Source organism: Gopherus evgoodei, chromosome 2 (assembly GCF_007399415.2).
Source record: "Gopherus evgoodei ecotype Sinaloan lineage chromosome 2, rGopEvg1_v1.p, whole genome shotgun sequence".
NCBI lineage: Eukaryota > Metazoa > Chordata > Testudines > Testudinidae > Gopherus > Gopherus evgoodei.
The window spans coordinates 251,371,076-251,397,821 of record NC_044323.1 but is presented as its reverse complement, the minus strand read 5'-3'; the positions used below and the strand labels follow the sequence as shown (position 1 = coordinate 251,397,821).

Genomic DNA, 26,746 nt, shown 5'->3' with positions numbered 1-26,746 from the left:
TAGTATGCAAGATCTTGGAAAAACTTCTGAAAGAGAAAGTAGTTAAGGACATTGAGGTCAATGTAATTGGGGCAAAATACAACATGGTTTTACAAAAGGTAGATCGTGCCAAACCAACCTGATCTCCTTGTTTGAGAAGATAATAGATTGTTTTTAGATAAAGGAAACCCAATGGATCTAGTTTACTTTGATTTCAGTAAGGCAGTTGATATGGTTCCACATGGGGAATTATTAGCTAAATGGGAAAAAATGGGGATCAATATGAAAACTGAAAGGTGGATAAGGAACTGGTTAAACAGGAGACTACAACGGGTCATACTGAAAGGTGAACTGTCACGCTGGATTCAGGTTACTAGAGGAGTTCCTCAGGGATTGGTTTTGGACCGATCTTGTTTAATCTTTTTATTACTGACCTTGGCACAGAAAGTGGGAATGTGCTAATAATGTTTGCGGATGACACAAAGCTGAGAGGTATTGCCAATACAGAGAAGGACCAGGATATCATACAGGAAGATCTGGATGACCTTGTAAACTGAAGTAATAGTAATAGTATGAAATTTAGTAGTGAAAAGTGCAAGGTCATGCATTTAGGGATTAATAACAAGAATTTTTGTTATAAGCTGGGGACTCATCAGTTAGAAGTAACAGAGGAAAAGAAGGACCTCGGAGTATTGGTTGATCACATGATGACTATGAGCCGCCAATGTGATATGGCTGTGAAAAAAGCTGATGCGGTCTTGGGAGGCATTAGACTAGGGCCTTGGCTACACTGGAGAGTTGCAGCTCTGGTAGTGGCTTTACAGCACTGCAACTCACTCACCGTCCACACTTGCAAGGCACATAACAGTGCTGTATCTCCCTGGCTACAGCGCTGGCTGTACTCCACCTCGGCCTGGGGAATAACGACTATAGTGCTGGTGATGCAGCGCTGCTCTGCCAGTGTGGCGACCAAAAGCGCTGTTATTGGCCTCTAGAGGTATTTGAAGGTATCCCAGAATGCCTGTTCAGCCATTCTGCTCATCAGTTTGAACTCTTCTGCCCTGGCCTCTGGTGACCCGCCCTTTAAATGCCCCAGGAATTTTAAAAATCCCCTTCCTGTTTGCTCAGCCAGGTGTGGAGTGCAGTCAGTGAATCTTTCCAGCTGACCATGCCTCCATGCGCCAAACGATCCCCAGCATGGAGCAATGGCGAGTTGCTGGACCTCATCAGTGTTTGGGGGGAGGAAGCTGTGCAGTCCCAGCTGCGCTCCAACCATAGCAATTACGATACCTATGGGCAGATATCAAGGGCCATGCTGGAAAGGGGCCATGACCGGGATGCCCTGCAGTGCAGGATTAAAGTGAAGGAGCTGCGGAGTGCCTAGTGCAAGGCCCGCGAGGGAAACCGCTGCTCCGGCGCTGCCCCCACGACCTGCCGTTTTTACAAAGAGCTGGATGCGATACTTGGGGGTGACCACCACTCCGACGACCATGATGGACACTTCAGAACGGGGAGAGGAGGAGGGGGAAAGCAAGAGTGAGGATACTGGGGTGAGAGGGACACCCTGGAGTCCCAGAGGCATGCAGCCAGGAGCTCTTCTCAAGCCAAGAGGAAGGTAGCCAGTCGCAGCAGCTGGTACTTGGTGGAGGACAAACAGAGGAGCGGGTTCCCGGTAAGCGGCTTTTATTTTCAGGATGGAAATTTTTCGGGAGAGGAGGGAGGGTTAGGGCTGCATGCATGCATGCCTAGATGTGAAATAGCCCATTGATATGGTCTATCACGTCGCGGTAATCGGCCTCGGTAATCTCTTCAAAAGTGTCAGCCAGATTGTGGGCAATGCGCTTGTGTAAGTTTATTGAGAGAGCCACTGTGGTCCTTGTCCCAGTCAGGCTAACGCGTCCGCGCCACTGTGCCGCGAGGGTTGGGGGGACCATTGCAAGACACAGGCAAGCTGCATAGGGGCCAGGGCGGAATCCGCATTGCAGTAGAAGACCGTCCCACGCTTCCCAGGTGACCCGCAGCAGCAAGATATCTTCCAGGATCAGCTCCTGTGGAAAATGTTGGGATAGTGTTCAGTGTAGGTGCCCCCTGCAGCTGTTTGCTTTCCGCAACGCACAGAAACCCCGAGGACAGTACAGCCCTGAAGCACTCAGTCCCCCTTACTCACTGTCTGAGACCAATGCAGGTTCGAGCAAGTTTTTGATCGAGAGAGGAAAATCAAAATGAAAAACAGATTGAAAGTTCAAAACCACGTGACTGTTTATTGATGGGGAATGAGTTGCAACTTGGGCTGGGGAGGAGCGCTTTTACCAACTAACAATACTATTAGAATGAGAATATTTACACAACTTGAAAAATCTATTTACATCCATCAACAAGAAATCAAACAATTTATAATTAACTGCTTACTAAAATTCAGAACAGATATGCAAAAACTAAATAAACTGTGCGCACATTAACTAAATACTGTAAAATACAACAATTAACCACAATAGCAATTAATACAACAATTTAACTTTTATATACTATATACATAACTTGCACCAAATAACAACAACATATACAGTTCTGTATCAAGTAAGGGAGGGAAAAAGAGAAGAGACTAAGCAAACAGAATATTACAGAAATTAGAATACAAATACCGCACTCCAGGCGCAGCTGACCAGCAGTACAGACACCAAGAACATAGCCAATTGATGGGAATTAATCCCACCCGTCTCAAGCCAGCTAAATCCACAGGAGACTCTTCTAGCTGGAAGAAGGATCCAAGTCTTCCAGCTGACATGCAGATACTCCTGCAGATTTTGGTGCGAGACATGGTTTTATTCGAAGGCTCTTACTCGTGTCAGCATCTGATTGGTCCCCAGCTCCTTCACCTTCCAGGTTCTGAGCTGGAGCCCTCCACGTAAACAGGATCTGCACACGGCACACTATGCTTCTGCACACAGCACCAGCTTGACCTTCTGACTGACTGACAGGTTCAAGAACAGGCACACTGGTATTTTTGCACACGGCACTAGTCTGACCCTTAGTTGACCAGGGAAAAAGAGCGGGAAAATGCACACGGCACTATAATGTTGGACACAGCACTATAATGTTGCACACGGTACCAATGTGACCTTTTGACCAACAATTGGCCATACAGACGCCATGTTTGAGCATAGGCTTTTAGGGCTGAGACACTCACCATTTTCGGGGTCCCGTGGGTTATGTGCACTCTCTTTGGGATGGGAAGATTATTCTATTGTGAAGAATGTTACTCCTTAACTGTGTGGGAATAACTGTATGGTATAAACAATACTGCCTCTGTTAAGTGTTGCATTTTTTGCCTTTTCAGAAGCAACCTTGAGATCTCAGCTGCCTGTGTTATCAACAGCTCAAAGACTAGAAAACCTCAGGAAGAAGCCGCGAAAAAGCAAAGACAACATGCTGCAAGCAGTTATGAAGCACTCTGTCACAGAGAATCAAAAAGTGCAGGACTGGAGGGAAAGAGAAAGCAGGATCCGCCAGAAAAATGCAGCCAACAGGAAGAAAAGCACAAAGCAGCTGAGAAGCATCCTGGTTCGCCAAGCGAACTCTATCGAGGCACTCGTAGCCATGCAGGCAGAGCACTACCACACCGGCCCGTCCCAAAGCTCTTCCCCTTGTGCCCCAATGTCAGCTCAAAACCCCCTTCCCCAGCATCCAGGTTCTTACCACCACCAGCTGCCTCCAACACCTGTACGTTCACCGACTAGCCCTGAGAACTACAACCATTAACCTCTGCACTCAACCCCCATCACCATGCAGTATAGCCACCCTGAAGTGCAGCAGTCATTGCACAGCACTCCAGACAGGACATATTCAAACCTTTGACTGTACAGTTCCCACCCCACCCCCCTGCTTTTAGGTTCCCAAAAAGTTGTGTGTCTGTCAATAAAGTAATTTTCTTTTCAAAAAATGAATTCTTGGCTTTGAAAACAGTCTTTATTATTTCAGAAAGTCAAAGATACCTTAGCCCAGGAAAGAAACAGGCACTGCAAATCAGCTTAGGAAACACAGATTCCTACTAACATTGTAACCACTGCACTTCACTCTCGTGCAAGGCACCAAACATTACTGTTGGTTTTCAGCCTCAAATTCCATCCTCAAGGCATCCCTAATCCTTGCAGTCCTGTGCTGGGCCTCTCTAGTAGCCCTGCTCTCTGGCTGTGCAAATTCAGCCTCCAGGTGTTGAACCTCGGAGGTCCATGCCTGACTGAATCTTTCACCCCTCCCTTCACAAATATTATGGAGGGTACAGCACGCGGATATAACCGTGGGGATGCTGCTTTCCCCCAAGTCTAGCTTCCCATACAGAGATCGCCAGCGTCCCTTTAAACGGTCAAAAGCACACTCCATAGGCATTCGGCACCAGCTCAGCCTGTAGTTGAACTGGTCCTTGCTCCTCTCAAGGTTCCCTTTGTACGGTTTCATGAGCCACGGCATTAACAGGTAAGCGGGGTCTCCAAGGATCACAATGGGCATTTCAACGTCCCCTGGTGTGATCTTCCGGTCTGGGAAAAAAGTCCCGGCCTGCAGCTTCCTGAAGAGGCCAGTGTTCCGAAAGATGCGTGCATCATGCACCTTTCTGGGCCAGCCTGTGTTAATGTCAGTGAAATGCCCACGGTGCTCCATAAGCTTCTGGAGAACCCTGGAGAAATACCCTTTCCGATTTATGTACTCGGATACTAGGTGGGGTGGTGCCAGAATAGGAATATGCGTCCCATTTATCGCCCCTCCACAGTTAGGGAAACCCATTTATGCAAAGCCATCCACAATGTCCTGCACATTCCCCAGAGTCACGGTTCTTCTTAGGAGGATGCGATTAATGGCCCTGCAAACTTGCATCAACACGATTCCAACGGTCGACTTTCCCACTCCAAACTGGTTCCCGACCGATTGGTAGCCGTCTGGAGTTGCCAGCGTCCAGATTGCAATAGCCACCCACTTCTCCACCAGTAGGGTAGTTTTCAATCTCGTGTCCTTGCGCCGCAGGGTGGGGGCGAGCTCAGCACACAGTCCCATGAAAGTGGCTTTTCTCATCCAAAAGTTCTGCAGCCACTGCTTGTCATCCCAGACTTCCATGACAATGTGATCCCACCACTCAGTGCTTGTTTCCCGAGCCCAAAAGCAGCGGTCCACAGTGCTGAGCATTTCTGTGAATGCCACAGGCAAGTTCGTGTCGTACGCGACTCGCTATCATCGTTGGACTCCTCATCACTTTGGATCCTAAGGAATAGCTCAACTGCCAAACGTGATGTGCTGACAGGACTCGTCAGCATATTCCTCAGCAGTTCGGGCTCCATTTCCCACAGAAATTGCGCTGCACAGAAACCGTTGAGAGTGTCAAGATGGCACCAAACGTGGATGGAAATACAGGGATTGCTGGAATGTGAAGCGATGCATCACGGGGCGATGGAACAAGAAGCAGAATGACCCGCCCCCTCCGCCCCCTTCCCACAACTCACGGCGCCAGAATGGGAAGAGGTGCTCTGTGGGATAGCTGGCCATAATGCACCACTCCCAACACTGCTGCAAATGCTGCAGATGTGGCCACACAGCAGCACTGGTAGCTGTCAGTGTGGCCACACTGCAGTGCTTTCCCTACACAGCTGTATGAAGACAGCTTTAACTCCCAGCGCTGCACACCTGCAAGTGTAGCCAAACCCAAGTAGCGATAAGAAGGTGTTAGTACCGTTATACAAGGCACTGGTGAGACCCCATCTGGAGTTCTGGTCTCCCATGTTTAAGAAGGATGAATTTATACTGGAACAGGTACAGAGAAGGGCTGCTAGGATGATCCGAGGAATGGAAACCCTGTCTTATGAAAGGAGACTCGAAGAGCTTAGCTTGTTTAGCCTAACCAAAAGAAGGCTGAGGGGAGATATGATTGTACTATATAAATATATCAGAGGGATAAATCCCAGGGAGGAAGAGGAATTATTTAAGCTCAGTACCAATGTGGACACAAGAACAAATGGATATAAATTGTCTATCGGGAAGTTTGGACTTGAAATTAGATGAAGGTTTCTAACCATCAGAGGAGTGAAGTTCTGGAACAGCCTTCCAAGAGGAGCAGTGGGGGAAAAAGACCTATCTGGCTTCAAGGCTAAGCTTGATAAGTTTATGGAGGGGATGGTATGATGGGATAGCTTAATTTTGGCAATTAATTGATCTTTGACTATTAGTGGTAAATATGCCCAATGGCCTGTGATGGGATATTAGAAAGAGTGGGATCTGAGTTACTAAAGAGAATTCTTTCCTAGGTGTCTGGCTAGTGAGTCTTGCCCATGTGGTCAGGGTTTAGCTGATCACCATATTTGGGGTCAGGAAGGAATTTTCCTCCAGGGCAGATTGTCAGAGGCCCTGGGGTTTTTTTGCTTTCCTCTGCAGCGTGGGGCATGGGTCTCTTCCTGGAGGATTCTCTGAACCTTGAAGTCTTTAAACCATGATTTGAGGACTTCAATGGCTCAGACATAGGTTAGGGATTTGTTGCGGGAGTGGGTGGGTGAGATTTTGCGGCCTGCATTATGCAGGAGGTCAGACTAGATGATCATATTGGTCCCTTCTGATCTTAGTCTATGACTTTTTTAATGTAGTAGCGTTTATTGATCCATAAGTATGTACAATATTTACAGCACGTTAAAATATGCTTGTTCTGTAAAGTTAAGGGAAACTATCAACTTAATATTCTTGAAACTGACCAATTTAAAAACAAGAGATTTTGAGAGAATAGGCTTAAATAAATAAATAAAATTAAAGAAAACCAGGATATAATATTTAAAGCATGTGAAAGGATTTTCTTTTCCATAGGGCTGCTTATGAGCGTTCTTTCAGAAAGAGAGAAATTGACTCTCCATAAAGTTTATCAAATGCTTAAAGTCACATGCTTAAAGTATCTTTTTCTTCTTTCAGTTATAGTTATCTTAGGTGTTACTTAACACTAGATAAAATGTTTTCATGGCAAATGTGATTTTCATGTTGACTATGCCCCTGTACTAATTTCCACATTGAAGTTTTTCTTAAAATACAGTATCTGTAATTGAAATACATTTTCAGAAGAATTCTTTCACATTCCCATCAGTATTTCAGTATATCCATTCAGTGAATGGGGCTGTTGTCTCAGCAAAAGCTTCTATTTTAGTGAGACAAATGGTATTTCCCATCAGGAGACCAAATCTCATGAGGCAAATTATGTCTGAGAAAACTCAGGTTTTAGTAGAATCTTGAAACAAACACCATTTCAGTTTTGTTTTAAGGTCGAGTCTGTAATTTAAATCTTTGTTTTAAAACAGTAGGCTTAATTACCTGTTAAGATAACCAATACACACTAACATTAGAATTTACTTTAAAACAGCGTCCCTGCAATCTCATACCTCCATTCGTTGGTTGCTAAGACGATCTGATTTTTGCAGTCTGAATCTGCCTCATGTCAGTATGACTGTTTCATGTTTGATTTCCAGTTTAAATGTACTGCAAACACTTTTTTTGCAGGGTGAGTGGGGTGGAGTTGAGGTATGTGAAGCAGTTCGGTGATTTGCCCTTCCTGGTACCCAATACACTGTTTACAAGATTGCCTCACAAGTTTAAAAACAAAAAATGGATAATAGTTCCTGAGAAACTCAGATTTGCAGTAGGTGATGTCATTTTCTGAGCACCATTGACTGGAAAACATCACCATGATTTTTTTTGCAGTTTTCCACTTCCCACAGTCTCAACTGAGATTCAGAAATGGGTGTTATCTTCTTCTCATATTTCTAACCGAAATGGAGTAGCTGAACTGTCAAATGAGTGGGTCTTTATTGTTCTCATCTTATGCCTAGGATACCGGGGTTTTGTTTTTACTCTGTTTTAAAACTGTAACCCAATTTACTGGTGGGTGGGTCTGTGACACTTAGGTGACTAAATGCAAAATGAAAAGGATAATGTGGGGAAGAGAATGAAAAATTAAGTGTCAAGAACTTTTTTTAGTAATTTTAACACACAGCTAATCTCGTCACCATTTTTACACCATCGCTGTAGCTTATAGGCAATATATACAAAGTCAAGAAAAACATTATTTCATGCAGAAGAACCATATGTTACATTCCTTCATTAATTTCACCACTTTCTAGGTGGGGTGGTTCTCATTTGTGTGTTTCCAGAAGAAGATTGTGCTGGCCATTCATAGTTGTCATTCTTGAAGAAAGTCTTCTGTGAATGGGCAAGTTTCACACTGTGCCCTAAAGGTGGCAAAACTCAGGCCTTCCAGTCTGTAAAATTAAGCTAAAAATGTTACAAGACTATCTGCATTTCCACTTTGCATTCTAGCTGGAAAAACCCCAAGAACAGCCTTTCTTATGTCATATTTGGCACTTGTGTTTCTGGTCTCAGAAGGAAACTGGGGATGGGGACGGAAGTATTTGAATAAATTAGAAGTGTAGGTGTTTGTTTTTAACCATTCTCCCACACCCACGGATAAAGATTCAGATGGGGCACCAAGTGTTTTATCCAAACTGATAACCAGGTCTTCTGTATCCTTCCCCCTGCCTTAAGTCCTCTGCACTCCTGTAGGAACCCTGAGAATCTCTTCACCCAAGCCTCATTCTTTTTCTAATTTCTACCCCACTGCCAGATGCTGTTGAGGACTACTTGTTGGAATTCCATCAATGGTCTCTCTGTACTATTACTTGATCTGTCTTCAGGACTGCGGTTGAATGATGTTAGGTTAATCCTGTTTCTCCTTCCTTGCCACTGCCAACTTCTGACAGTCCAAGGAGCAGGTTAATCAGGTCCACCCTAGACAGCTATATTCTGTAAGATAAAAATAATTGACACCACATATATTATAATGCTGCTGAGTTAAGGTGTTCTACAGAGCTTCTTATCGGGTTTGGCAGTATTCTTTTATCTGTGTGTAAGTCTGAGATAATACTGCTCCAAGAATAAAATATATTGTAACTGTAGTCATTCCTCTGTCCATTGCTTTCCAGTATTTTCTTCATTTTGTCTTTTTGGATCTGATAGAGCAGATGGTTAAGCATGTGAGTGGTTCCATTGAGCTTGATGGAAACCAAGGCACAATTATTTTTATCAGAATTCTCTGTGTCCCCATGTTACCTTAGAAAATTGTAAATCTGATGACCAATCTCACCTATTTCCCCAGAGGGATTTTAAAATACAACCAGTGACAAAGCAAGAACGCATATTGCTTGAGAAACTTGAACTCCAGGTCTTCTTACTTCTGATGTTTCAATGATTGATGTGTGTGCTAGTGGTCTCACATACCTTATTAACAGAAATCTACCTGAGTGAGATGAGCAGGAATCTGTTAAGGCCTTTTCCACGTTAGACCTTCTAAGTATATGTGAAAGCATTCTGCACACATTTAAATGCTGTTGTGATATAGCTTGTATTTACATACAGTACAAGTATAGGGCCTTGGTTAGATCTTTTTTATAGCAGGTTTGCACCAATATACTACCACTCACTTCAGTAGAGTTGCTCCTGATTTTACATGGAGGTAAGCATCAAGGCCATAGTCTTCAGAAGCTATGCTATAGACTTGCTGGGAATTTGTAGCATGACAGTTGCCTGAGTTCTCAGGGTCAAGGGGGCAGAGTAGACAGATTACTAGACATGTTGTGAAATAGTTGGCAAGAGTTGTTCTGCTCCCATTGTAGAGATGTGTGTATGAGAGGAGCAGTAGGACAATAGGCTGCATGTTCAGGAGATATACAGGACTGTGAATTCTTCCTTGCTACCTCCATTTCACACCAGCAAACGTTTTACACTTTTTTCCCTGAGTAATGTGAACAGGGATTTTTTTGTCTGATAATGATGCTGGCAAAACAATGATATAACACATCAGCCCTTCGTCCAGTGCACTAACGTGTCACAGAAAAACAATTCCTATCTCTGCTCGTTGAGTTAAACTTGCTGGAACCATTCTAGTAGTAACCATTGTGTTTTGACACAGAATGGCATTGTAATTATTGCTGGTTCAGATCTAATATGTGAGACCTTGTTTATGCTACACTATTTATAACTATGTCAATATTGTTCCCTTTGTAAGGGCTGTATCACAAATGGAATTTTGCTTTTATTTTCTATATGGAGCTTTCTGAATGTAGTGTTTTGTTTCTCTTGGTAATATGAAACTGATTTTTTAAAAATGGTTTCTGTTAGGCAATGTATTGTGCATTTTCTTTCTCCTCAAAATGAATCAGTTCTGTTTCTTTTCCTTTAATGAATCATTGCACGCAAAAAATATTAAAGCTGATTATCAAGAAAAAAGGTTAAAAGGTAAAAATGAGGGGTGGGGAAGCTTCATTAGAACCTAGATGAATAATATTTTGAACAGAGGGATGTTCCAAAGAAAATACACTTGTTCTGGTTCAGAGGGTACTCATAGTCTTAGAATTGGGAGAAATGGCCTAATTAATTATACTGCATTGCATTCACTGCTGTTGTAAATGGAACCCTTGGTACGTCAAACAAGCTCATATAACAGTTAGGCAAGTCATGGGAAATTATTTAACATGGAAATCCCAATCCAAGGAGTGCAACGTTGTTGCTGGTGAAAGGGCATCCCATGTATGGAATAAAACAAGAAACAAGTCAGATTAAAGCATGAGAAGCAAAATGTTTTTGCAGTGATCCCCAGTGACATTTAACATGAAGTAAAATAAACACTTTCTCAGGCTAGAGGGTTTTTTCAACTTTTTTTTTCTCTCTCTTTTACAGTGGATGGAACTGAGGTTTAACACTTTGGCAAAATGCCCACACTGCAAAAAAATGTAAGTTTCCTAAAAATGCTAAGTTTATTGTAAAGACATTAGCAACAAATTTAAAGTAGTTAAACTTATGTCAAATATTATTGCTGGAGAACAGGCTGACATGCAGATATTTTGTTCTCTATACCTGAGAATACCGAGACTAAAGAGCATAATATATGCCAGTAAACCCTTCCCTCTTTATTCCCTACAAGTTAGTAACAGTTTAACTAACATGTGCAGGTTAGGTTAGTAACTACTTTAATTTGATTATCATTGTTTGAGGAAAAAATAGATGGCTAACAGTAGAAAGAGATGGATTACTACAACTAACAGCAGCTTACATTTTTATTTAATGTCTTTGAAGCTTACCATTTCATGCAGTTAATTGGGATGTTGCATAAATGTACAACCCACCTTGCCTTCAGCTTGAGAGCAATAGGAGAAGAAAGGAAAAATATTTATTAATTTGGAAAGTATTTTGTTTTCTCTCTGTTCCCAAATGCAAAACTTAATTCATTTTAAGCAAGCTATTGCAATAAAATACTTAACATTTAATATTTATGGAATAATCTACTATTTGGTAAGGAGTGAGAAGTTACATTAAGACTAAACTTTAAGAAGGAAAGTTAAGGATGCAAACCACATATTTAAAATATATATTTAGAAAGTAAATTTAACTTTTGCAACAATTGATTGGGCATAGTAGTAATTATCTTCAAATGGCACTAAAAATGATGGCTTCCAATGTTACCCAGAATGTATGTTCGAAGCGAGAGGATTGCAAATAAAGGGCATGAAATTAGAGGTGAAAATATTACTTTAGCTGACTTATTTCCCATGCTAATATTATTATTCCAGTAATGGGAGTAGTATATGTTTCGCTGAGAAGGGGAAATACCACCAGCATTGGGGATATATTATATGAAAGAACAGGCAGATGCCTAGTGGATAGTTTAGGCCAAGACTTCAACATTTAGGTACCTATACAAGTGGCCTGGAGTCATTTTGGCACAGCCAGTACTTTGGGGGAACACTTCAAGAAATCTTGGGCTTAGTACATGGGTGACAGGCATTTTCCCAATTGTCTAGGCTAGCAGTTCTTAAACAGTGGGTTGGGACCCCAAAGTGGGTCGCGGTCCCATTTTGAGGGGGTTGCCAAGGCTGGCGTTAGATTTGCATTAGTGCTGGCGTTAGATTTGCATGAGGACTTCAACCCTAGATGGAGGGGCTCAGGGTTACAGATCCCCTGCCTGGGGCTGAAGCTCTTGAGCTTTGGCTTTGACCCTCACTCCCCACCTGGGGCTGTGGGGCTTGGGATTTGTCTTTAGCCCCCCTACCCAGGACAGTGGGGCTTGGGTGGGCTTAGGCTTCAGTCCCCCTCCTGGGGGTCAGGTAGTAATTTTTGTTGTCAGAAGTTTAACACAATGAAGTTTGAGAACCTCTGGTCTAGGCAGGTGAACCCTGGAGTCTGCGTTAATTGTCCTCCATTTGCTATCCCTGCTCTAGTGTATTGGCAGTAACTACACACAGACTTTCTCTCCCGAACTGAGTACTACATTAATCATGGTTAGCAGTTATATTTTAAAACTGACATATAGCATTTTATGGCTGATCTCCAAGTCATCTCTCTCCTGATACTATCCCAAAGCACAGTGGAATCAAATATTTCTTTTAAAAATGAACCAGCATGATGGTAACAAGTATACCACCTGATGTTAATGCTATAACCCTCATCCTCTCTCCCTGCTTCTTTGTTGTTGTCTTTTTGCTAGGTTATGTTGTATAATCTCTTTGGAGCACGGACCTCTTATTTGATTAATTCTTAAAGGGACAAGCACACTTATGGTGCAGTATAAATAATAAAACTGGACCTTTACTGAAAGTATTTTCATGTGCTAGCTGCAACTATCTTGGCAGATAACAGAGAAATGTTTGAGGGCATGCAGTATTGTGGCATAACATTTGCCTTGGGACTTGAGGGGACACAATCTTAAACTTCATAGCTGTAGCTTTGTATTGTTTGGTTGGTGGACGTTTTCATGCACTCGAAGGAGGGGGAGGATGGGTTGGAGAAGTGAGAGGGGGTTTGTAGTTCTGACAAGAACAGATCAGTTCCTAAAGAGGGATTTTAGGGTATAATTTAAGTGACTAAGGCTGCTAAGTGCCCCAGTTATTTTGTAACCGAGACTTACTGACTTAGTCACTTGAGCACTTGAGCAAATATGAAAATCTGACTTAGGTTTATAACATAACTTCTAGTGGCAAACACAGAAGGGGTGGTGAAATTAACAGTCACAAACTTACATCTGAATGTTTCTTTTATGCACTGTACAAATGACTTTCATACACAGTGGAGACCAGATTGGCACCCAGAAAAATGAATTCGAATACATAAATTGTGCCTCATAGAATGTAAACGCTTTTGATTACATTTTTAAGAGAGTGCATGTAATAACCGAACTAAAATAAAGTTATCTTTTGATATATTGAAAGAAGCAAATCAAGCAGTTAAATTTGATTCATACCCAGCGTTTTCACAACACAGATAGTACTGGCTTTTTATGTCTGGATATTGGGAAAACATGGTGTTTTGGGCATGTAACTGTAAACGTTCCTTGCTTTTTTTTCCTCTGATGTCACAAGTTTAACCGTCAGTTTTGGTGGAAGGAGGGAGGGTGAGATTTCACTTCATATGACAATGAGTGCGTGCAAGATGATTCCTTGTAAAGTGACAGAAACCATTTACAACATAAAATATAAATGGAGAGAACAAAATGGTTCACTTCCCTTTAAACTACTTTGGTAAGTATACTTGCTCTGGCTAATATAAGCAGTAGCTCACAAATGATGGTTCCATCAGAACTTCAAATACAGCAATGCGAGGGACCCAGTTACAATACTAGGGGACCCAGTTACAATACTGTTTTGTAGTGTAAATGGGACCTTGAAAGTGACCTTGCAAAGAGGTGTAAATGGGTTTTTCCTTTTTCTTTCTATGTAGTGTATTTTTTAAAAGGTCAGAGAGTTGGGTTTTTTTTTGTTTTTTTTAGCTCCACTCTGGGGAAGAAATGTTTGTGAGGAAATTAAGTTTTCTCTCCTTGTTTTTTACATTATAAATTCAGTACTTGTCTACCCTCTTCTTCCTGGAAGACACTCTGGATAACTTGAGAAATGATAGGATTCTGAGCTCACAGTTACCAAGGAAGAAACATGATTAGAGGGGAGAAGTCTTTTTATTCAGATTACTTAAAATTCTTTTGTGATGGGTTTTTGCTCCTCTTAAAAACCCTTTTGTCATACTCCTGAAGAATAAGTCTTTGATTAAATACTCAACACTCTTGCCCCTTCACTTAAGGATGGAGAATTTGCTTCTTCTGGACCTCCATAGAGAACTCCAGCAAAAATAGGGAATATAGTTTTGATAGTCCTGCTGTTCTGAAGGTGAAGAACAGATTAAAAATGGAACCATAGTGAAGGTTTTGTCTATACTGAATCTCAAACCTTCCTGCACCATCAGACATCAGAACATGAATAAGACTTCACCATCTCTGTCTATCCTGGGCTGCTCTTTGCATCACTTCTTTTGTTAAATCCCATAAGTTTTCCCTCTCTAAATAACATTCAATGGAGGGAATCTCTCAATCATCCCTTTTGCATGTTCTCCAGCCACCCAGTGGCATGCCTCCCATGGCAGATGGTCTAGATTCATTCTTAATACATCCCTGATATTTCCATCTTCTCTTCTAGATAACTTTTGGATATAAAGTTGGTTATTTATAGGAAAACAATAGTATGGAACTGTGTTGTAACTGGTGATGGAACTGATTTCTTCCAAAATTGTTGTGCTTACAGTGCAAATAGAGCCTAGAATACGAGGGACAAAGTCAGCATTTTAAAATAATTTTTCACATAGTATTATGAACTTGCTGCTGTTCACGTGGTTCTGTAATTTGGGATATGACAGTATTTTCATATAATTTTTCTATATTTAATGCTTTTTAAAAAGTGTAAGATCCATAGGGAAAAAAATCTTCCATTTATTCAGGTATTGTAACTGAGTGGCTGGGGCCGTATAGTGGGAGTCAAAATAACCTTTATTTTTATTCTCATTGCTGGTTTAGATTTGGGTGTGACCTTAAACAAGTCACTTAACTTCTCTAAGCCTCAAATTCTACTCTAAAAATAAGAATGTTGGTTACCCTTCAGTTTCAGGTGGGTAAAAAGATGTTCTGTATTTTCTCCCCTAAAATGTTGCATAAGGTACTTATAGCTTTATCTCTTCTCCCTGCTTCTTATTTTATTGGGCAGGGAGAAAAAAAACAAAAAACCTCACAGCTATGGAAAGTAAAGGCAGAAGACTTAGGGTTATTTCAGTGTTAAGTTTGCAAAATCAAACACTGAAGTCAGGAAACGTTACAAGTTAAGATTTCTGCCACAGTGTGAATGTAGAATGTGAGTATGTATTATACATATGAGTATGTAGTATCTTCTATTCCTTCCACTTTGTTAATAGTAACTTTCACCTAATTATAGGTAGTCATTAATGGGTATCTTGAAATATATAGGATCCACAATGCGGTCAAGCTAATGTAAGAAAAAATTTAACTCTTTTTAGGGGTTTCCTGACTCTTGAGAACTTGATCTTTTAAGCTTAGCATTCCATTGTCTAGTTTTTCACATTTATATAGGTTTTTTTGTTTTGTTTTGTTTAAAATAAAGTGCAGAAGTGTCTTTCATTTGGAAGAAACCAGGTTGGGGCAGAGTGTTGGGGTACAGAAAGGGGTATAGGATTCTGGCTCTGGGAGAGGGGATCAGGGCTGGGGCAGGGGGTTGGAGTGCAGGAGGGAGTTCGGAGTGTTGGCTCTGGGAGGAGGCTCAGGGCTGGGTTTTGTGGTGTGGCCTCCTGCCGGGCTGCACTTACCTTGGGCATCTCCTGGTTGGCGGTGCAGCGAGGCTAAGGCAGGCTGCCTGCCTGCCGCAACCTCATGCCGCTCCTGGAAGGGGTCAACATGCGTCTGGCATCATCCCTGCAGCTCCCATTGGCCACAGTTCCCCATTCCCAGTCAATGGGAGCTGCAGGGGCAGAGCTTGCAGGCAGGAGCAGCACACCGAGACCACTATGCTCCCTCCCCCCCCCCCACGGTGCCATGCTGGCTGCTTTTGGGAGTGGCGTGGGGAAGGGGCAGGTTGGAAGCCTGCCTTAGCAGCAGCCCCACTACACCACCAGAGATTGCAATTGACTGGGAGAGTCTCTAGGATTAAGCAGTCAATCGCGATCGACCGGTTAGTGATCACTCATCTAGCATTTAAGGTGCTTACCTGAGATCTGGGAGACCCAAGTTTAATTTCCTGCTGTCCCACAGATTTTCTTTTTGACTGTAGGCCATGTCTTTAAAAAAAAACAAAAAACAACCAAACCAATTCTCTCTAGATTTTTCCTCAAGGTATACTGTTAACCTTGCCTTTACTTTTGTATTTAGCACAATTTTATTTTTTCAAAAATTCTTTAGGTGAGGCTTCCAGATGAAACATTCTTTCAAGAACAGCTAGAATGTCAAGAGCAGTTCTGTGGGACTGTGAAAGAAGCATTAACAGATGGCTTGCTAGTGGTCAAATGTGTAACTTCAGCCCCTGGCACCTTGAGATAAGGCTAAAATTGCTTGTATCACAAGGCAGTGTATTAGCTTAAGGAAGCTTTTTCTTGTACTCTGAACTTTTGGAAATTCCTTGTAGATAAATACAAGTGCAGTAAAGCAGCTTAAACCAGTCCATTTGAAAGCTTCCCAAGAAGACTGTTTAAAGAATTCTAGTCACATGCTAAGCATGTGAGGCTTTGCTGGAGTTTTAATTAACTTCAGCCGGGAAGTTGCTTGTTTGTCCTGTGACAGCCTATTAACTGTTTAGCTTTTCTTTGGGAATTTATTTAGGTATAGCAATATGCAAAGGAAGCCTCATTTTTCAGCTTCATTCTTGAGCCACTTGAAATATCAGAAAATCAGTTCTAAAGTTTTACTCTTGTTCCTTTAGCGGGAAGCGCTACTAGATTTAGGAGGTGCTTAATTGAGAGTGCTGTCATATATGCAAATCATCCCTAGTTAGGAGGGAAAGTTCATATATTTTGGTAAAATATTTACAATTCTCCCTCTCTGGCCCGCCAGGTTGCTTTCTGTATTCACTGTCTTTTAAAGGAATTAAAAAGTATGCCCCTATTTTTCTTACCAGATGTTCCTGTTCAGTAGCTTTCAGTATTGACAAAGATACTCTATTAGATATCTACCTGGTGAACTTTTATCTCCCAACATTAACTTTTAGTTCAGCTTCAGTGTGCAGAGTAGTAAGACTTGTGTGGAACCAAGCTGGTTTGTGGCAGAAGGACACAGGCATTGCTCTCTCTTGGCTCTCCCATGGCTGCTAGCTGCCTGAAAGGACACCATGTCTTTCTCTCCTGAACCCCAACACCACCATTATATATCTATGTACATAGGTTGTATGCCTATAATATAGGGTATATGTTGTCAATCATGCCCCCACTGCCATGCTCTGCATCTTTTTCAGGGAGTTGTAGCTGAAATTGTGAGATAGATGCCACAATGTGCAGGCACAAAAATGGTTGGCAGGTGTATTGTGTGTGTGCTTTGCACTGATTTACCCAAACCAAACTGCTTAGTGTGGTCAGTGTTATCATGGAATGCTGCTGAGGTCCTCTTGTACTAAAGCATGTCCAAGTGTGTTTTTGGAGTGCATGGCCTCCATGATGACCATGGGAAGTGCCAGATGGTCTCTGTCTTAGTTCTTATCAATGGGCTTACTCATGTTTTTGACCTGCATGATGGGACTGGAACTATAGGATATTAAGAAATAACCTGTTGTCACAAATCATCTCCTCACTGAAATCAGGGCCTTTCCTTGCTCCTGTGAGGGTAGTAGATCTGGTCTGGAGTGTTGGATTTGGAATTCTGTGCTGAGAGACTGAGACCCCCAGTAAAATACCAGAATTTTTGGGGGATATTGCTTCCCAGTCACTGGGATATCTTCTTAGTGGTCTAGTACAAATTTATAAGGGTGTGTGTGTATGTGTTTTACAACCAGAAACACCAGGACATCTGAAATATTGCTCCCTCCTCCACCATCCTCAGAAGTCACCATGGTATACAATTTCCAGCAACAGTGGTGGAAGGCTTAACTGAAGTCTGACCGGTTGCATCACAGAGGACTCTTAGAAGTTTCTGGGGGTGATCAAGGTGAAGAGACTTTTGTTTCCTCCTTAGCCATAGCATCTGTGAATTCTTCTTTGAGTGCTTGTTCACATCCATTCCACATTAGGTGTACGCACGTTGCGTGCACGAGCGTTGGAAACTTTTTCCCTTAGCGGCTCCCATTGGGCCATATATACCCCCGTTGGCCCGACCCCCTCCAGTTCCTCCTTACCATCCATGGCGTTGGAACCCTCGAGGCGGTGTATCTCCCGGGGGAGCAAAATGAGCTGGCGGACCACCTCAGCAGGACTTATTGCATGCATGAGTGGACACTTAAAATGGATATGTGCTTTCGCTCTTCCGGAGGTGGGGGTTTCCCCAGGTGGACCTCTTCGCTATGAAGGACAGCCTCCAGTGCCCACATTTCTGCTCGTTCCAGGGTTGCAGCCTGGGCTCAATAGCTGACGCATTCACGATTCAGTGGGGAAGGGAACTGAAATACGTTTTCCTCCCCATACTCCTAGTACACAAGGTACTGCTCAAGGTGGGCAGGGACAGGGCGTCGATCATTCTCATTGCCCTGGCATGGGCCCACCAGAATTGGTTCACCATGCTCCTGGAGCTGTTGGTGGAGGCCCCGATATCCCTGCCCCTACACCAGGACCTCATTACGCAGGGCAGAGGGCGGCTTCTCCATCCCGACCTGCAATCACTGCATCTGACGTTATGGAAGCTATGTGGTTAAGTGCTATGGAGAGCCAGTGTTTCCTTCCTGTGCAGCAGGTTCTACTTGGAAGTAGGAAACCCTCTACCAGAGCAACTTACTTGGGCAAGTGGAAGAGGTTCTCTTTGCTGGTGCGGGTCACAACAGGTGCAACTGCTCCAGGCCCCAGTTTCGATCATTCTGGAATACCTTCTGTACCTTAATCAGCAGGGTCTGGCCCCATCCTCGATTAAGGTGCACCTGGCGGCTATTTCCAACTTTCACCCAGGGTTTTTAGGTAGCTCAGTTTTCTCCCATTCAACGGTGGGACGATTCCTCAAAGGTCTGGAAATAGTGTTCCCTTACTCACACCTCCCTGTTCCCCCTGAATTCTCAACTTAGTCCTTTCTAAGCTCATGGGACCCCTGTTTGAGCCCGCGGCTACCTGCGCTCTTCTCCACTTTTCCTGGAAGGTGGCATTCCTGGTGGCAATCACCTCGGCCAGCAAGGTATTGGAGCTGAGGGCTCTCACCTTGGAGCCACCACATAATGTGTTTCACAGAGATAAGTTGCAGCTCTCCCCGCACCTTAAGTTCCTCCGAAAGGTGGTCTCACAATTCCATCTGGGTCAGGACATTTGCCTGCCGGTGTTTTTTCCAAAACCCCATACAGACCCAAGTCACCGCAGCCTGCACACCCTAGATGTCTGCCGAGCGTTGCCATTCTACTTGGAGCGCACCAAACCCTTTCGTAAGTCTAAGCAGCTAATCGTGGCCATGGCTGAGAGGATGAGGGGCAGTCCAGTGTTGACATAGCAAATCACAGTCTTGGATTATGGACTGCATTTGGGCATGTTATGACCTTGCTGGTGTCCCAGCTCCGGCAGTCACAACCCACTCGACCAGAGCGCAGGCAGCTTCCACAGCCTTCCTGGCACAGGTCCCAGTCCAGGAGATCTGCAGGGCGGCCACCTGATCATCGGTGCACACATTTACGACCTGCTCCGCAGTCAACCAGCGGGCATGGGAGGACGCTGCTGTTGGCAGAGCGGTCCTCTGGTCAATTGTTTCATGACTCCTACCCTCCTCCAAAGGTAAGCTTGTGATTCACCTAATGTGGAATGGACGTGAACAAGCACTAGAAGAAGAAAAACGGTTATTTACCTTTTGTAAGTGTTGTTCTTCAAGATGTGTTGTTCACGTCCATTCCACCACCCACCATCCTACCCCTCTGTCGGAGTCGCTGACAAGAAGGAACTGGAGGGGGTCGGGCCAGTGAGGGTATATATGCACGGCGCAGTGGTGCCACTCTGGCGGGGGCCCGACAGGAGCTGCTAAGGGAAAAAGTTTCCGACGCTCATGCATGCAACGTGTGCACACCTAATGTGGAATCAATGTGAACAACACATCTCGATGAACAACAGTTACGGAAGGTAAGTAACCGTTCTGTCTCGACTCTCAGGAGCATATCAAGTTATTGATGGTTTCTCCTGTCACAATTTAGTTACAATTAAGTGTTTCCTACACAAGGGAATTGTCAATCTCTTTCAAAGATGAGATTGATTAGATTCGGCTGAGCTGACTGGTTCGTGAGAAGTGTAGGAATGGATTTGCAGAGATGTGGTATTTGCTGGTTTATTCTCCCAGCTTGGCTTACTGAGTGTAGGTGTTTTTGGGAAGATGTTACCTTTTGATATTGACTCTTATCCTTCATATCTGCCTAAGGACAAAGGGGAGATTTGAGTCCCATTATTAATATTGTTTCCTTTTGAAAAGGACAAATATCCAACTCATTTAGACAAGTAGTGACTAGATCTTTGTCAAGAAACCTTTTTTACAACATAAGAACGGCTATACTGGGTCAGACCAATGGTCCATCTAGCTCAGTATCCTGTCTTCCAAGAGTAACCAATGCCAGATGCTACAAAGGGAATGAACAGAACAGGACAATCATCGAGTGATCCATCCCCTGTTGTCCAGTGCCAGCATCTGGCAATCAGAGTCTTAGGGACACCCAGAGCATGGGGTTGCACCACTGTCCATCCTGGCTAATAGTCATTAATGGACCTCTCCTCCAGGAATATATCTTATTCTTTTTTGAACCCTGTTATAGTCTTGGCCTTCACAACATCCTCTGGCAAAGAGTTTCACAGGTTGACTGCATTGTGTGAAGAAATACTTCCTTTTTGTTTGTTTTAAATCTGCTGCCTATTAATTTCTTTTGGTGACCCCTAGTTCTTGTGTTATGAGAAGGAGTAAATAACACTTCCTTATTTACTTTCTCCACACCACTCATGATTTTATGGACCTGCATCATATCCCCCTTTAGTTGTGCCTTTTCGAAGTTGAAAAGTCCCAGTTTTTTAATTTCTCCTCATATGGAAGCTCTTCCATACTCCTACTTATTTTTGTTTCCCTTCTCCATACCTTTTCCATTTCTAATATCTTTTTTGAGATGGGGCAACCAGAACTGCATGCAATAAATTTAAGGTGTGAGCATACCATGTATTTATATAGCGGCATCATGATATTTTTTGTCTTATTATCTATCCCTTTCCTAATGGTTCCTAACATTCAGTTAGCTTTTTTGACTGCAACTGTACATTTGAGTGGATTTTCAGAGAGTGATCCATAATGACTCCAAGATCTCTCTCTCTCTTGAGTGGTAAAAGCTAATTTAGACCCCATCATTTTGTATGCATAGTTGGGATTAAGTTTTCCAAAATACATTACTTTGCATTTATCAGCATTGAATTTCATTTGCCATTTTGTTGCCCAGTCACCCAATTTTGTGAGATTCCTTTGTAACTCTCCACAGTCTGCTTTGGACTTAACTATTTTGAGTTATTTTGTATCATTTTCAAACTTTGCCATCTCGCTGTTTACTTCCTTTTCCATATTATTGATGAATATGTTGAACAGCGCAGGTCTCAGTACAAATCCCTGGAAGACACCACTGTTTACCTCTCTGCATTCAGAAAACTGACCATTTATTCCTTCCTTTTGTTTCTTGTCTTTTAATCAGTTACTGATCCATGAGAAGACCATCCCATGAGAAGACCTAGGGAAGTAGTGGAATCTCCATCCTTAGAAGTTTATTAAGGCCTGGCTTGACAAAGCCCTGGCTGGAATGATTTAGTTGGCGTTGGTCCTGCTTTGAGCAGTGGATTGGACTAGATGACCTGCTGAGGTCTCTTCCAACCCTAATATTCTATGATTCTCAGATTCTCTTATTCCATGACTGCTTAGTTTGCGTAAGAGCCTTTGGTGATGGAGCTTTTCCTAGTCAAAGGCTTTCTGAAAGTCCAAGTACACTATATCCATTGGATCACCCTTATCCACATGTTTGTTTGACTCCCTCAGAGAATTCTGATAGATTGGTGAGGCATGATTTCCCTTTACAAAAGCTGTGTTGACTCTTCTCCAACAAACAATGTTCATCTATGTGTCCGATAATGGACAAAATCTATAATAAAGAACAGAATTATCAGCTGCCCACTTACCGGCTTTTCTCTAGCATCTCTTATTAATAAGAAAGCACCACCAGGAAAGTAGTAGTGTCAGCCACAGTTTATTCTTGTATTCCACATATTACATTGATCCCTATTGGTCTGGTTTCAGACTGGGGTACTGTCCAGAATCAATATTATTAGTGGTGCTTGATGTCCCTCTGGTAATGGACAAGGGTAATATCTGTATATTGACGTTGGTAGATCTCTTAACAGTTTCTGATGCTTTTAACCAGAAAGTATTGTTGTCCGTTTCCAGGATCGAGTGAAGATGGATAGAGGGGTTCTGTATTTGGGTTTAGTTTGGGGGTTTTGTTTGGTTGGTTCATGTTCACCCTTATTGTTAAAAACGTGGCTGTTAAGATGAGCGCAATAAAATGCTACTGGATAACCTTTTCATTTTTTGTCCGGATGCCTAGATGCCATGGTGCTAACTATAAATCACTTAAACTTAAATATAAAGTATGTAAAATTGGAACAAATGACTCTCTTTGTTACTAATCAGAATTGGTCTGTGTCTTGGCTAGGGGAATCTCAGAAGTAAAATTTCAAATTTTAGCAGCCCCACGCTGATACTTTTAGGGTCTTGTGTATGGTCTCTAAGTTACGCATAGGTAATAATAGCAAACCTCCAAAGGTTGTTTTGGATAATACACCAGAAAGTTTGGGTGCTTTCCAAATTTTTGAGGTCTCCATCCTACACTGATGCAAAGAGGTTTTCTACCTTAAATAAAACTGTAGTACTATCTTGTTTCTGTCTATGGTGGCTGACAGTTTTGCTTGATTGTTGTGTGCCTCTCACCTCAGGGCTTGCCATACTGGATTTGAACGGCCAGCCCAGCAGAGGAATTGGGAGATCTGCTGAGTCTATAACAAGAATAACTTCAAAAGTGTATGTGTGTTTATGGGGGGAGAGTGTGGTGGTAGAGAATAGCATTAAATATGTAGTGTTGAGGGAACAGAAGAATACTTCAAAATATTCAGACAAAAGATTCCATTTTAGGCAAGATATACTTCTGTCATTAGTTCTCCCATCCCTACTGCTACTACCATCTCCCAAAATAAAACTAACCAAGGCATCAAGAGGCAGAGAGCTGAGTGAGTTAGACAGCTCATTAGCAACCGGCTGCTTAATCTAATCTTGCTTTGCTTCTTCCCCAGCCTGTAATATTGTGTATTAAAAGTGGATTGCTGAAGTAGAGTTTTAGTCAAACTTGTTTAGGGCATGGCTACTCTTGCAAATGTAGAGTGCTTTGTATTTGGGGGAAAAACAGATGATGCAGTCTCATTATATGATAACATTCTTTCCGTTCTGCTACTATCCCAGGAGGATGTTAAATAAAAGCTACTAAAGTCAGACACTTTTAAATCAACTGGTCCAGATAATTTGCATCCGTAAGTTTTAAAAATACTGTCTGAGAAGCTTGCTGGGACATTAAAGTTGATTTTAAACAAGCCTTCGAGCACTGCTGAAGTTCCAGCAGACTGGAAGAAAGCTAATGTGCCAGTTTTTAAAAAGGGTAAATGAGGTGACTGGGTAGTTATAGACATGTCAGCCTATCATTGATTCCAGGCAAGATAATGGAGCAGCTGATATGGGACTTGATTAATAATGAAATAAAGGAGGGTAATGTAATTAATTCGAATCACCATGGGTTTATGGAAAATAGATTCTGTCAAACTACCTTTTTTTTTTTTTTTTTGGTAGGATTTCAGATTTTGTTGATAAAGGTAATAGCGGTTGATGTAATATACTTAGATTTCTATAAGATGTTTGACTTGGTACCACACAACATTTTGATTAAAAATCTAAAGCAATATAACATTAACATGGCATATATTAAATGGTTTAACATTTTTTTGTGGATCTAATCTAACAAACATTTCATTTACAGTTCCTCTGTCGGAAGTGCACTCCCACGGAGACGCTGCTGTGCATACATTACCATTGGAATGATATGCATCTTCATTGGAGTTGGATTAACTGTGAGTAATGCATTTAATATTAATTTTCAGTGGGTCTCCTCCCTTTTCCAGCATTTAAGTAGAATCTTTTCAATTTCTACCTTCAGTATTACCTGTCACCGTCCCACTAATCACGTACTTATGCTCTGGCATGCAACTTTAAAAGGCTCCTGGGCTCTTTTAAGGTTATGATTAGAACTGGCTGGGACACTGTATTTCATTTCCATGAGAAACTTTGAGGTTTGGGGAAAAAAATTATTCCTGATTTGGATGAAAAACCAAAACCTCAAGATTTTTTTGCGGAACTGAAATTTCACAATGCTTAGTTTCGGAAACACTGAAGCATTCCCTCAACGGGAACATTTTAGTGTTTTTGAAACAAGAAATGCTCCTTGGGCTCTTGCCAGGTGAGGAGCTTGGAAGCCCAAGCTCCCCAGCTACCTGTCACATAGGCAGGAAATTAGGCCTCTTAAGTCTGGTTTCATCAGCCGTTTCATTGAAATTGACCTATTCCAATAGAATGTTTCAGTTTCGCAAATCAGTATTTTCCAGTAGAAAATTTGTGACCGGCTCTAGTCGTGATATTGATCTAGCTTCAAGAGACTGCCAGGAAGCCATGTAGACTAAACCTTCCTGTCCCTGAGGGACGAGAGTAAAATATATATGATCTCTAGAAAATGTTTGATCGAGAACTATGCACAACACCAGCTGTAAGGCCACTGAGTAAGTGTGACATACCAGCATACAATCCAGACTAATGAGCAGTTGTGTCACTCCTGCCCTGAAACCTTGGTTGCCTTACAATGCCTTGCTGAAGTAGCTCTCACCTGGGTCACTCAAACATGCAAGCCACACCCTGAGTGTCTGTATGTGCCTGTAGCCTGCCACGCATGTTTGGGTTACACTCTGGTTCTCATCAGCGGTGGCTATACAGTAGGGTGACCCCAACACATCCGTTGTCTTAGATTTTCTTCAATAAACACATGTGCTATACTGCCCAGCCCTCTCCTGGACAGTGCAAATTTCCCTTAAAAGATTAATATGCACACAACTTGTCACCCCAAATATTTACCCAGACACTTCAATTTGAACACACTGGATTAGATAAAACAGTAAAGTTTGTAACTACAAAGAGAGAGATTTTAAGTGAATACAAGTAATGAGGCATAAAAGTCAGAAAGAAAAAATAAAGGTAAAATAAAGATAAAATGTTCACTAATACCTAACTTCACAAACTATACCAGATTCAAGAAAGTTTCTGACCACATGCTTTCAGCAGTCTTACTGACCCTGTAGGTCTTGTCCCCCAGAGTCCTTTGTTGCTTCAGGCGCAGTGAATATAATGGTCAGGAAAAAGGGTGCCTTAGAGCATTTGTCCATTCTTTGTATTGTTTCCGTCCTTCTCTTGAACAACATTTCCAGATGGACACTAGTAGGCAAAGAGTCTATGGAGAAGGATGTTCCCTGCTGGCTTTTTATCACCCTTTAAAACTTTTTTTGTTTCCCTTCCTGCATGATGACTTCGTTTACTGCTTAAGTGCAAATTAAGCAGAGCACACGTTTCTTTGTTTAGGACAGACTTGTTTGCCACCCTCTGTTTGGGCAGGGCTGTGGGGTTTGAATCATGTTTTAATAACACTATGCAGGCAAACTTATAACTTTACATACAATGTTGCCATGCATCAGGACCATACTGACCAGCAAATTACGCATTTTCAAATGATACCTTACAAGACGTGTCTTCTACAAAAAATATTTCGGTAGTGTTTAGGGTGTGAACACAGGGTGCATACATTCTGTCACAGTAAGATAGAAGATATAATTTGCAGAAGGTGCCTGTGTAACTTGAGAGCTAAATAGTTAAGCAACACAACGACTGACACATACAGTGCAGACAAGCACAAAGTAATACTTATTGTAAGAAATAATTTTAGCTACTTTAAATAAATTGATAGATTCTGCTTTAACTGTAACAATTCATAAAAAGATCAGTGATTTTTTTTACCACTACAGCACACTGACCAGATGTGTGCAAACAATCTGTTAGGCTATATTAGGAAAGGGACATAGTTTAATGCTGCAATAGTAATATACCATTATATACATACCTTGTCTGCTGTTTCTTTCTAGTCACCCCTCTTAAAATGGATATAGGAGAGATGAGAAGAACAGCAAAAATTCTTAGAGACATGCAAAGATTTGCACATGCAGAAAGATTTAAAACATCAGAAGTGTTTACAGGTAGATGTGTAAGAGGGCCAGATAGAGAGAGAGAAAATAACAAAAGGTGAGGAGAAGGTAATCTTGATGTTCTTACTCAGCCTTTCCAATAAAAGTAGAACAGTGTATCATGCAGTGAAATTAAAAGGCAACAGCCCAAATTCTTGGTCTGTTACCACTCAAGAAAGAGATCTTGGAGTCATTGTGGATAGTTCTCTGAAAACATCCGCTCAATGTTCAGCGGCAGTCAAAAAAGCGAACAGAATGTTGGGAATCATTAAGAAAGGAATCGATAAGAAGATAAAAAATATCATATTGCCTCTATATAAATCCATGGTAGGCCCACAGCTTGAAAACTGTGTGCAGATCTTGTCACTCCATCTCAAAAAAGATAAAT

The 26,746-nt window shown here is 42.2% G+C and overlaps 1 protein-coding gene across 2 annotated transcripts in view; it reads left to right on the top strand.

Annotated features, from left to right (window-relative positions):
- The window catches only part of PIP4P2 (phosphatidylinositol-4,5-bisphosphate 4-phosphatase 2), a 54,193-nt gene that overhangs the window by 21,796 nt on the left and 5,651 nt on the right, over positions 1 to 26,746 (top strand). For both annotated transcript variants that reach the window (XM_030553429.1, XM_030553428.1), the window contains exons 5-6: positions 10,726 to 10,778; positions 24,060 to 24,150. In XM_030553429.1, the coding sequence (XP_030409289.1) occupies positions 10,726 to 10,778; positions 24,060 to 24,150 (144 nt within the window). The remainder of the gene's footprint in view (positions 1 to 10,725; positions 10,779 to 24,059; positions 24,151 to 26,746) is intronic.